This window comes from Triticum urartu, chromosome 6A (genome assembly GCF_056163025.1).
Source record: "Triticum urartu cultivar PI428250 chromosome 6A, HENAU_Tu73, whole genome shotgun sequence".
NCBI classification, from domain to species: domain Eukaryota; kingdom Viridiplantae; phylum Streptophyta; class Magnoliopsida; order Poales; family Poaceae; genus Triticum; species Triticum urartu.
This window is the reverse complement of record NC_141878.1, coordinates 145,920,654-145,933,176: the sequence shown is the minus strand read 5'-3', so window position 1 is coordinate 145,933,176 and position 12,523 is coordinate 145,920,654. Positions and strand designations below refer to the sequence as shown.

Here is a 12,523-nt window from a genome sequence, read left to right as displayed (position 1 = left end):
GTATTGCCGAGACGCTTTGGAGGCGGAACTTCATGCGTGCTTGGAGGGGTTATCTTCGGCGGTCCAGCGTACTTCTCTTCCAATTCAAGTTGAGATGGACTCGTCTGTTGCCGTTGCTATGATCACTAGTGGTGATGCGGATCGTTCACTTTATTCGTCGTTGGTTAATGAGATTAGGGTTTTACTAAACCATCATCAAGCTTGTATTACTCGTATCGCTCGTTCACAGAATAAGGCGAGTGATAAGCTAGGGTATTTTGGTCATTCTAATAATCGTACTATGACTTGGTTAGAGTCAGGTCCTCCTGAAGTTTTGGAGGTAGTTGCTGAGGATTGTGTTGATACTGGGATTGAGTAATACAAGTTTTTGAGTTTGCAAAAAAAAAATTGTGATGAAATGACAATTTTTGGAGAGAAAAAAAACAAAATCATGTTAAAAAAAATGTTTTTGAAAGTATTTTGGAGCATCGATTTTGTTTTTTTTGCCGTGACCGTCAATGTTTGTTGACAAAAAATTCAGATTGTTTTGAACATTCTTCAAAAAAAATGAATTTTACTGTAGCAAAGGGTGCATGTGAGCTTAATGCTCACAATAGCACTTTCGCATAATGCTCACAGTAGCACTTTCGCATGAACTCTTACTAATTGTCCGCGGACTGGGTACTTTTGCCTCCAGAGTAGAATCTGTGTCAATATGTAGAAGAGAACGCCTGCATGTCAAGTGAGGGACTTCATTCGCCCCTGCACAGCATATCTACCAGACTACAACAGCAGTAACAGTTCTAAAAGTACATAGAGTAAGAAAAAACATTTCTTTTGTCTTCATAGATAGACGAGACCCGGGCATGCAGAGAAACGTACGAACATCACTAACTTCAAGGTAATAGGTTAAAAACAAAAAAAAAACTATCCAAAGTTATACTCTAGGTGGTTACTAGAGATACACCTCATACAATCATGGCTAGAAGCCTAGAATACAAGGATCTTCTGCCCGGGAGCAACGAGAATCCCCCTGCCCTCCTCCCTCCTCCCAAAATGGGGGCTGTACCACTACCTCCTTTCTTTCTGGCTCCAAATCAGCATGTACACTGGTTGACGGTGTTGTCCAATAAAAATATTGACAGGGTTTCCCCGGAATGTGCTAGATGTTTCATCTGAATATACTTCATTGGCTACGCCGCCAACGTTCGATATATATGGCCCATCCTTGATTTTGCTTATCACTCTGATTCCTCACCAGCAGCGTTTAAGATACTCGCTAGATCTTGGACAATCTCAGACATTGGCGGCCTGTATTCTGGTTCCGGCTGCATAAGAAATTTCGGGTCAGCCACATGCTCAATAAATTCATCTCATTATATTGCTGTCATCCTGAAACGAGCTAAATAAAACCGGAATATCATAGTGAACAAGCTTATAGGACACCAAGAAAATAATGGCTTTTACCCCACGTATTCATATTGGAAAGAAAAATCTGAGCAACAAAAACCTGAAGGATGTGCTAGTTATAACAAAGCAGCACATATTGTATCATGTCTTGTGCTTCAAAAGTACAGCTTAGCTAAGAAGGAACGGAAGCATTGAATTACCGGAATACAGCGACTGATGATGTCAACAAAACGAGACAACACTTTCTCAGAACACTCTCCACGAATAGAAGGGTCAACGATCTTTATTAGTGATTCAATGTCATGAAACTGAGACTGGGCCCACCTAACAAGATGTTGTTCATGTCGCGGACGAGAACTGCATATTTTAAGAAAATAACAAATAGGTGCATGAGAACGCCGCATTTTTTGTGGAGGTGCATGATGTAAAAACATTTTAAAAAGGATCCTGATTAAGCAGTGCAAATTACATTGCATCACTGACCTGTCATATGGTTTACGACCAGTAAGAAGTTCTAGCATCACCACACCGAAACTGTAAACATCACTTCGATCAGTAAAAGTTCCAGATTCCTGGATTTCAGGTGCCTCGTAATTTAGTAGTGCTCGCATGCGACCAGACAACTGAAATCAAAAGGAACACAACTGTGAGTACCCATATATTATAGGTTTCAGATGCATTCGCACATGTCACCGAAGTACAGAAGCAAGAATTCCCTAAAACAAGTGCAGAAGCAAGAACAACTGCCAGATAATTAATCCATAAATATAGATCAAGTCAAATTTCTTTTTCTTTTCCAATTGACTTTCATGGCATAAAATAGCTAAAGATGTAGAGAGAACTAGCTAGTTGTAAGGAAATTGTTAGACTAGACCTAATAGCTGTCAATGTCAGGGGCTCACAGTTTTGCTAGCTCTATATTATCTCCATAATTATATGCGAGTATGTTCATGCACGATGAAGCTGGAAATCAACTTAATTATATGCGAGTATGTTCATGCACGATGAAGCTGGAAATCAACTGAACAACTGTGGGGCAATGGCTCGTTTCTGAAGGTCACTGGAAAACAAAATGATACTTCATGAAGACTAGTGATGCTTCAGCAAATCATGTTTTCTGCATTTAAGTCTAATTATTTTGGTCAGTACTTGGGATAATTTGTTAGGATTTCAACCAGTTAACGACTGGGTGTTTCGAGACTCAGAATTTGTACCGTACTGTTGAAACAGATCTTGTTTACAAGTTTCTTTGTGGTAATAGAACTGGGGATGCCATGTTTTTCTACATAAGAGAAGTTGGTATCCTCCATGAACTCATTGTCAGATAGACCAGGACTAAAGGATTAAGAGCTTGACAAAACATACAGTTCCAAGTTGTAAGTAAACATGGTAAATTTTCTTTTTTTTTAATCAATGTTGTAGATCTTTTGGTTACAAAAAAGGCTAAAACACCCTAAGCACAAGATTTACAACTAACACTTGAGGTTACCTGTGTAACAGAACTTGACAACGTCAATACAGACAGTCCACATTCAGCAACACGTACTGAGAATCTATTATCAAGAAGCACATTGGCTGGCTCAAAATTCTGATGCACTACTGGAGGCTCGCAGGTGTCATGGAGATACCTGCAAGAAGAGCATCGATTTTAAATATGAAGGCAGCCCCTGAACAAGCTAAACTAATCATTCATGAAAAAATATTTTGAAGTAGAATGCAGCTTACTCTAAGGCTTTTGCTGAACCAAGAGCAACCTGGAGACGGGCGCCCCAAGACAGTGCACTATCTAGATCCTCTCTTTCATGTAACACATCATGTAGTGTTTTTCTACTGAAGTGGTTATAAACAAGTAACCGCTGTCCATATTCTGCACAGTATCCAACAAGCTCAAGGATGCTAGGGTGTCTAATATCTGATATACACGCAACCAGCTCTAGAAAGTCATCTACTGGTATTCTTCCATTGGCATTGTCTATCTTCATAACTTCCAGTAACTGCATAGGATAAAAGAAGATGAGGACACCATTTCAATAAGCCTAAAATCCTCTTGAGTAAATGAAGAATACATTGTACATACTTTGCCTTCAGGAAGTTCTGCCAGATATACTTTTCCCAACCTACTCTCTCTTATTAAATTTTCCTCTCCAAAACTATTTGTATATTGCTGAAGTGTTGCAACAGAAAAGGATGTTGCAGATGTCGAGGGACCTGCCCTTGGTGGGGTGCTAGCTCTTTTTTCTGGCTTAACAATAGGATTAACAATCACTTTTTCAACAAGCGGAGGTGGTGGTGGGGACACTGGCGGCGGCGGCGGCGGCGGCGGTGGAGGTGGTGGTGGGGACACTGGTGGTGGTGGCGGCGGCGGTGGTGGAGGTGGCGGAGGTTCCACAGCAAAAATATCCGACTCTGTTCGCTCCAAGTTAATTACACGCTCTTCTCTCTTTTCAGGAGGCTTCTCAAGAGCAGCTGCCAGCAGTTGATAAATTACATTATACATTTGGACTTAAACAGGTCAACAATATTACAGTATGAACTAGTGGTCAGATTTACAAGTATCTGTACCTGGTATGGCCAAATTTATTTCACGAACATTCTTCCTGTCAGGAACCCCAGCTGAGCCTGTTAATGAAACATCATGTACCACAATATAAATAACAGAGTAGAACAGATGTATTATACAATAGAAAGGTAAGTAAATTATACCTTTTTTAACGTCGTTCCTTGGCTGCGCTGAAGCTTGCTTGACTTTAGGCTCTTCAACTCTTTGGTGCACCCTTCCCACCTGACTTGTTGAATGTCTTGACTGTCTCTCTTGGTACTTGGACAGGCAAAAGATTACCAGTAGCACAACAATTATGAACAGCACAATGCCAAGAAAAACGTATCCAACGGTCCTTAGGGTTGAAGACTTGTGTTTCCCGGAGGATGATCTGCTGTCTCGAGCTGTGGATCCACCAGAAGAGCTCGAGGGTGTATTAGACGATGAAGGAGTTCCTGAAGGGGATGAAGGAGATGATGGTGTTTGTGTCGGTGTAGGGCCTGTCGGTGTTAAAGAGGGTGACGTGGAAGGAGCAATGCTGGTATTAAATGGGTTCCCATCCTTTCTGCAGGAAAAATAATAATTAGTTGCTTGATAAGCTGTGTAAGTATCGAGTGCAGGAAATTGTAGAAGACATCAATAGACCTGAAATGGGGAAAATGTTTCTTACTTCAAATTTGGTATGTTGAGCAACTTTGGAGGAATCGGTCCAGAAAATAAATTGTTCTCTATATTTCTGTTAAAAGAGAAATAAATTATCAGAACAAAGCGCATATATTTGTATGCATTACAAAAATCAAAGCTATCAATGATCTGCATTGCAAACTGGATCGACAGTGAGTTTGACTGACATCAATATTCTTTATTAATCACAAAAATCAACTGCATTGCATGAAAGATGGTGCTGGCTGGTTATTGTTTTGTAGAACTGTTTGTAGGAAAGAAACAAAATACTGATATACCATTGTCCTGACAAACAACTGGAGCACAGAGGAGAACTGGAGGTACAATATATAAAGGGCTCAAATAAGAGATGCAAAATTACTCATCTAGTGAGCTGTTCCTTATAACCAGTAAAAATATTGCTACATTTTTTGTAACTGATTATACAATGTACTTACAGAGCCAAGTGTGTAACTGACATATACATTGTTAAAGTATGTGGAATTGTACAGCCTTGACTGAGGAAATTCGAGGTTGATTATGCTAAATAAGCAGAAACTGTGTGCCATACTTGCACGCAAGTCCAGAATTATATCAAATTGCAGTCAAATTGGATGTCTATACAATGTCCGAAAGAAAGTTTCTGTTTAGCAATCAAGTTCTTATAAAATCAACAATTAACTGATCAAATAATTGACAATGTTCTGTTTATATATTTTGATGTGCTAATAGAAGTAAATCAGCAAAGAGAATGTGGATATACAAATCACCGAGGGGAAGACCCTGCAACACATCAAGGGTCCCAGATAGTTGATTATCTTGCATTCGCCTGTGAAATAGCATGTTATTAGAAAATGTAAAAAGAAAGTAGCCAACAAGGAAAAATGCAAGAAAGAAGTTGTAGGCTAGACATACAGCGTAACTAGTGATGACAGGTTTCCCAACGAAGTTGGTAATGGACCACTGAAGTTGTTGGAAGAAATATCCCTATGAATTGCGATAAAAGCTCAAATGTAATCAGCAAGCTGGATGAAGATTAAGGGCGAGTACCAAAAAAGAGAGAGAAATATGTTAGTCCTACAGGTTTATAAGTCCAACAAGGGAGCCAAAAGCATCTGGTAGCTGTCCATCGAGATGGTTATCATTGAGTGACCTGAGAAAAGACGGAATGGCAGATCTTGAGTGAGACAGCTTGCAGAGGAAAGTAATATGTGGCTCTTTTAATTACAGGGAAATAATAAATTACATGGCTGTTAAACTGTTAAGTTTTGATAGCGACATCGGGATGCTTCCGGTGAGTTGGTTGTCCGAGAGAAAACTGCGCAGCAAGAAACGAAAAAAGATCATCTCGTTATGTAATCAGAAACACTTAAAGGAACTGCACAATTTATTTATTTTTTGAACAAGGAGTGCACAAAGTAAGAACAGAACTTACAGATTCCGCAGTGTAACAGGTAGATCATCTGGTATAGTTCCGGTGATCTTGTTGTTGCTAAGATTTCTACAAAAAAAAGGAGAGTAAATACTCAGAAAACTCAATCAGGATAAGAGGACAACGTAACTTCTGCCTATAATTACATGTACCCCTAGAAGTTATTAATTCACCCATGAAACATAGTTTTTTTTTTCTCAAACACCCATGGAATATATGACAGAATAATTAGATGATACAACTATCAAACATGAGTGAGGGAATAAAATTGACGATGAAGGCCCTTACATTGTGGTTATAGCTGTGAAGTTCCCTAGGCTTCCCAGCTGTCCTCCCATCGTTGCAGCAATAAAATTTCTACAGACAATGAGTTGATAAAAGCCCAAAATATAAAGTTCTACGCGGGAAAGGAATTTAAAGAATAATTGACGTACATTGCGTCTATATTTGAGCCAATACATACAACACCCTGCCACTTCTCACCGCAGGGGTCTCCACCATTTGCAGTCCATCCAGGAAGAGCTGGTGACCCAAGTGCAACATACAATCCATTTATAGCAGAAACTGCATTCAAAAAAATGGAAGGACAAACAAGCCATTAGCAAGAAACAAAATGCTTTGTAACATCGGTAGGCATAAAATATACTTCACATACTAAACAAATTGCAACTGCATTTGCAAGTACACCACTTGTGTAAAAGGAACAGCCAAATCAAGTACTTGGAGACACAATCCAGCATTGTACTATAAACAGCTATTAAGACCATTTCTCTAGAAAATACTCACGCAGTTAGCCACATTTTACATCACGGCTTTCTACCACTGAGACCCATGTTGGCATTAACTATCGGCGACGAGGGACTGCAAGCTTAACTTAGATCAAAGCTCGCATCCACGGTAAGCAACCTAACCAATCTTGCACGCCTTTCTCCTGCATTTTTCCCACTGCAACCAAATCCTAACTGAAAGCAGACACGTATCTTCCCAATTGCCATCGACAATGATGGTAGTCTGCAGAACATGTCACCACATTGCTTCAGAACCAAAAACATCGCTCTCAGCCTCCACTCTCCACATCGAAAAGAGCATCCGAATTGTCTGATATCATCACATCGTCGCTTCCACGGACAGGCACACACAAATTCAGTGACGACATGACCTCCAGAAATACGGCACAAGCCCACACCCCCACCCCTCACCTGTCTGTTGCACCAAGCTGAATTAATCGGCGAAACCAAAACCCAGCACATTTCTCACCACCCACTGGTGCCAGAGTGCTGCATGGAAATTAACGCCACCTCCCCTCCCCTCCCCTCCCCTCCCCTCCGCCGACAAATCGTCCATTTCCCCCGAACAGCTGCACAATCAGTAGAGCCAAACGAAGCAAAGCAAGCACATCCCGTTCAAACCGGCTCGGAAACCAATCCGTCAGCCAGAGCCACCGAGCCAGAGCCAGCAAGCAGAGCAAAGGCAGCAACCAGGGGGGCGCTCACCGTCGGCGGCGTCGGTGAGGGCGAGCGCCCGCGGCAGCAATGCCACCGTCGTGGCGATCAACAGCAGCGGGAGGAGCGCCCGACCCCCCGCCCGCCCGAGGCACCCGCCTCCCGTCCGCATCGCTCCCTCCGGCCACGGATTAGCAGACCATCGGCACACGCGCGCGCGGGAGCAGCACCGCGCAGCAGGAGCAACCGCCGCGGCCAGCGATCGCGGAAACCGAGGCTCGCGCAGATCTAGAGAGAGAGGGAGAACTGACAGTGGTAGACTTGGGTTTTGCTTTTCCGGTTCGCCCCCGTCTGTTTTTGTTGGCTTCTAGAATCTAGTAGCTGTAAGGGGAGGAGTCCCGAGAGAGAGAGAGAGAGAGAGAGGTCTCTGGCCTCTGGGAGTGGCGGCGAAGTGAGAGAAATGGAGTGTGAGACGAGTAGCGTGCGGGGCGTGAAAAAAGCGGAAGGAGGTAGATAGAGAGGGGGGAGTGGGTGAGTGGTGATGGGGAAAGGCGAGGAGAGGGAAAGAAAAGGGTTTAGGAGGATTTTGAGGGGGAAAGGCGAATGGGGAAAAAAGAGAGGGGATTTGCATCTGGGCATGGCGTTGATGGGATTTTTATTCTCGCGAGGCTGATGCCACCGGCCCCGTGCAGGGGAAAGGGGATGGGGCCCTGCTGACACGGAGATCCGTTGGAGGATTGGGGGCGGAACCTTGGATGGATGCCATCGTCATATTTCGCTCGCACGTGCTACTTGGTGGAGTAGATTGTCCCGTTTGTCTACGCTTCCTTGTTTACTATTGTTGGCTCGAAATCAGGATATAATTCTTCGGTCATTTTCCCGCAAAGGTAAAAAAAAACTCAAAACACAGAATTACAATGTCGCACTTTCAATGCTACAGGATTTTGTGTGCACCAAAGTTCATTCAATGGCAGGTTGAACATTAAAAAGAAAGATATTTTTCCTCTAAAAAAAGAAAAAAAATCACAAAATTAAGTGGGAGGGAAAATCCTATAAAATATAGTGCAAATAAAAAAACCCTTTGGAAATTGTCTACAAATTTGAACCCTCCTAATTTCTTATAAAACCTTTGAAGTTTGAAAAAATAAATAGCCCTAGCTTTTTTTTCCGACTATCTACTGTGAGGCAAAACACCCTAATTATTTGTGACCGTAAATAATCACAACAAAAGATATGTGATTGCATATAGGATATGACCCAAGCAATAAGAAAGAAATGGCTTCAGTCTACATTGTGATACGGTAAATTATGGAGGTGTTTCAACCTACCTTTGTAGAACGCTCAGGGCCAGTTCTTTTGGGTGATTCTCCCATAACCGCCCCTCTCTCTAGCTTCTTCTAGAATCGCCACTCCATTTTTTTTACAATCCTATCTAGTTAAGGTCTAATTAGATAGGATTGTAAAAAAAAATATGGAGTGACGATTCTGGGAGAAGCTGAGAAGGGGGCGATTCTGGGAGAATCGTCCAAAAGAACTGGCCCTGAATGTGTGCTAATATAGGCACAACAAAGCCCTGGTTGTGGCGTATACGTGTGAGGTTATTCAAAATTGGATGGAGGACATCAAGATCAAGTTATTTGTTGAAATTTTTATAATACTGATCGTTCCAACAGGCTAATGTTTTCATCGAGTTATATATGAAGAATTATTTCATGTGTAATACATGAACGATATTAGACGAATATGAATGACATCTAGATCAAGATATGCATCGAGATCATTGAGTTAAAAGAGATGAATATATTATGATCGAGGGAAAACAAGTGAAAAAAAAACTTTGAGGCATGAAGATGAGTTCAATGAGTGAAGCAAATATGAACAAGACAAAATGTGTGTGAAGAACAAGAAATGGTCATGATATAGTTCATTGGAGGAACTCATAAGTTGTCATGAATGGGCTTATGAGTTGAGCCGTGAAGGACCAAAATCTTGAGAGGATGAGTAGAAGAGAGTAGTTCGAGGTAAAACCATGGTGAGTTCAAGAGTTAATAAAGTATCGAGGCAAGTAACTGAAGCGATCAATTCAGCGTGTCGTTCAAGAGATTGTGATATAGAATAAAGAAGATCAAGTGATGACCAAGATGATACTCATGGTGAATCAATGATGGGTCACTTTTGATCATACCTTCAAGCATTGAAGTGAAGTGAGGAGTTCATTTTGTCTTTCAAGAAACCAAGATAGAACATGAAGTGAAGATAAATGCTGACCAATATGAAATCCGGTGACTAGATTCCAGTTGAGCAACACACAAGCATAAATGATGCACTATGTGGGGTCGGCTAGTCTCATGGTACGGTAAACCATCATGAAATGTGCTTTGTGAACTGACATGTTTACTATGTTCTCAGTTTGTATATGTGGGTTAGGTGTCATGCACGGCCATGCATTGAAGAGGTGATCCTTAATAGCTCATGTGAAGATGACATCAAGGTTGAGAAGACCAAGTTCAAGATAAGCACCCCGAGAGGATATATGCGCAAAGTGAAGGAAATATGCCCTAAAGGCAATAATAAAGTTGTTATTTATATTTCCTTATATCATGATAAATGTTTATTATTCATGCTAGAATTGTATTAATCGGAAACTTAGTACATGTGTGAATACATAAACAAACAGAGTGTCCCTAGTATGCCTCTACTTGACTAGCTCGTTAATCAAAGATGGTTAAGTTTCCTAGCCATGGACATGTGTTGTCATTTGATGAACGGGAACACATCATTAGAGAATGATGTGATGGACTAGACCCATCCGTTAGCTTAGCACTATGATCGTTTAGTTTATTGCTATTGCTTTCTTCATGACTTATACATGTTCCTATGACTATGAGATATGCAACTCCCGAATACCGGAGGAACACTTAGTGTGCTATCAAACATCACAACGTAACTGGGTGATTATAAATATGCTCTACAAGTGTCTTCGATGGTGTTTGTTGAGTTGGCATAGATCGAGATTAGGATTTGTCACTCCGATTGTCGGAGAGGTATCCCTGGGCCCTCTCGGTAATGCACATCACTATAAGCCTTGCAAGCAATGTGACTAATGAGTTAGTTGCGGGATGATGCATTACGGAACGAGCAAAGAGACTTGCTGGTGACGAGATTGAACTAGGTATGATGATACCGCCGATCGAATCTCGGGCAAGTAACATACCGATGGCAAAGGGAACAATGTATGTTGTTATGCGGTTTGACCGATAAAGATCTTCATAGAATATGTAGGAACCAATATGAGCATCCAGGTTCCGCTATTGGTTATTGACCGGAGATGTGTCTCTGTCATGTCTACCTAGTTCTTGAACCCGTAGGGTCCGCATGCTTAACGTTCGATGACGATTTGTATTATGAGTTATGCGATTTGATGTACCGAAGGTTGTTCGGAGTCCCAAATGAGATCACGGACATGGCGAGGAGTCTCAAAATGGTCGAGACATAAAGATTGATATAATGGACCATGTTATTTGGACACCGGAAGTGTTCCGGATGGTTTCGGATAAAACCGGAGTGCCGGAGAGGTTACCGGAACCCCCGGGGGAAGTAATGGGCCTTAGTGGGCCTTAGGGGAGAGAGAGGGCAGCAGCGAGGAGGTGGTGTTGGGGATCATAGCAGAAATTTAAAATTTTCTACACATCACCAAGATCAATCTACGGAGTCATCTAGCAACGGGAGTGTAACGCCCTCGATGCGGCTATAGCTCCCACGTGTCGAGGCACGACCTAGAGACATAACCACATTGAAAGCAATGTCGCAAGTCAGGCAATCATTACAACATCCCATGTAATATATAATAAAAGGGGGAGATACATAGTTGTCTTACACTCGCCACGTCACATCAAAGTACATAAATAACATCCATCATACAAACACTCATGACCCGACTACGGCGCCAAAATAGAAGAGAACCCAACATGCGACAAGGCCCTGAATCGAACCCCAACTAGGCACCACTACTGATCATCAGGAAAAGACACGTAGTAACGCTGAGAGTCCTCGTCGAACTCCCACTTGAGCTCGTACTCGTCACCTGGAGCGGAATCACCTGGACCTGCATCTGGAGTTATAGTATCTGTGAGCCACGGGGACTCAGCAATCTCGCACCCTCGCGATCAAGACTATTTAAGCTTATAGGAATGGGTAAGGCAAATATATATGTGGAGCTGCAGCAAGCGACTAGCATATGTGGTGGCTAACTTGTTCGCAAAAGAGAGCGAGAAGAGGAGGCAAAGCGCGAGCGAGAATCTAGAGGAACAACCTGCGCAAACATTACTCCAACACCGTGTCCACTTCCCGGACTCCGCCGAGAAGAGGCCATCACGGTAACACACTCAGTTGATTCATTTTAATTAATTAAGGTTCAAGTTATCTACAACCAGACATTAACAAATTCCCATCTGCCCATAACCGCGGGCACGGCTTTCGAAAGTTCAATCCCTGCAGGGGAGTCCCAACTTAGCCCATGACAAGCTCTCACGGTCAACGAAGGAATAGACCTCCTCCCAAGACGTTCCGATCAGACTCGGTATCTCGGTAACTCAAGACACTTCGACAGGTTAAAACAAGACCATCAACACCGCCCGAATGTGCCGACAAATCCCGATAGGAGCTGCACATATCTCTTTCTCAGGGCACACTCAGATTGTCCTAGGTATGGGTAGGCCAGCCCAGAGTTGCTCCTGGTGGCCACCGGTAGCTGACAGGTGGACCAACACTCAGAGGAGCACTGGCCCGGGGGGGGGGGGTAAAATAAGATGACCCTTGAGTCTGCAGAACCCAAGGGAAAGAAAAGGGCTAGGTGGCAAATGGTAAAACCAAGGTTGGGCATTGCTGGAAAAGCTTTAATCAAGGCGAAATATCAAGGGGTTCCCATTATAACCCAACCGCGTAAGGAACGCAAAATCCGGGAACATAACACCGATATGACGGAAACTAGGGCGGCAAGAGTGGAACAAAACACTAGGCGAGAGGCCGAGCCTTCCACCCTTTACCAAGTATATAGAT

The 12,523-nt window shown here is 42.5% G+C and overlaps 1 protein-coding gene across 1 annotated transcript; it reads right to left on the bottom strand.

Annotated features, from left to right (window-relative positions):
- Positions 1–798: 798 nt before the first annotated feature.
- On the bottom strand, positions 799–8,034 carry LOC125517249 (protein STRUBBELIG-RECEPTOR FAMILY 3). The gene is made up of 17 exons (XM_048682430.2): positions 7,517–8,034; positions 6,458–6,587; positions 6,312–6,380; positions 6,027–6,092; positions 5,838–5,909; positions 5,673–5,744; positions 5,507–5,578; positions 5,355–5,420; positions 4,599–4,664; positions 4,093–4,493; positions 3,952–4,008; positions 3,467–3,855; positions 3,115–3,383; positions 2,879–3,017; positions 1,873–2,012; positions 1,590–1,746; positions 799–1,307 (listed from the first exon to the last, which is right to left on the bottom strand). Exons 1-17 carry the CDS (start codon positions 7,635–7,637, stop codon positions 1,221–1,223), a joined length of 2,373 nt encoding a protein of 790 aa, XP_048538387.2. The 5' UTR covers positions 7,638–8,034; the 3' UTR covers positions 799–1,220.
- Between the last annotated feature and the right edge of the window lie 4,489 nt (positions 8,035–12,523).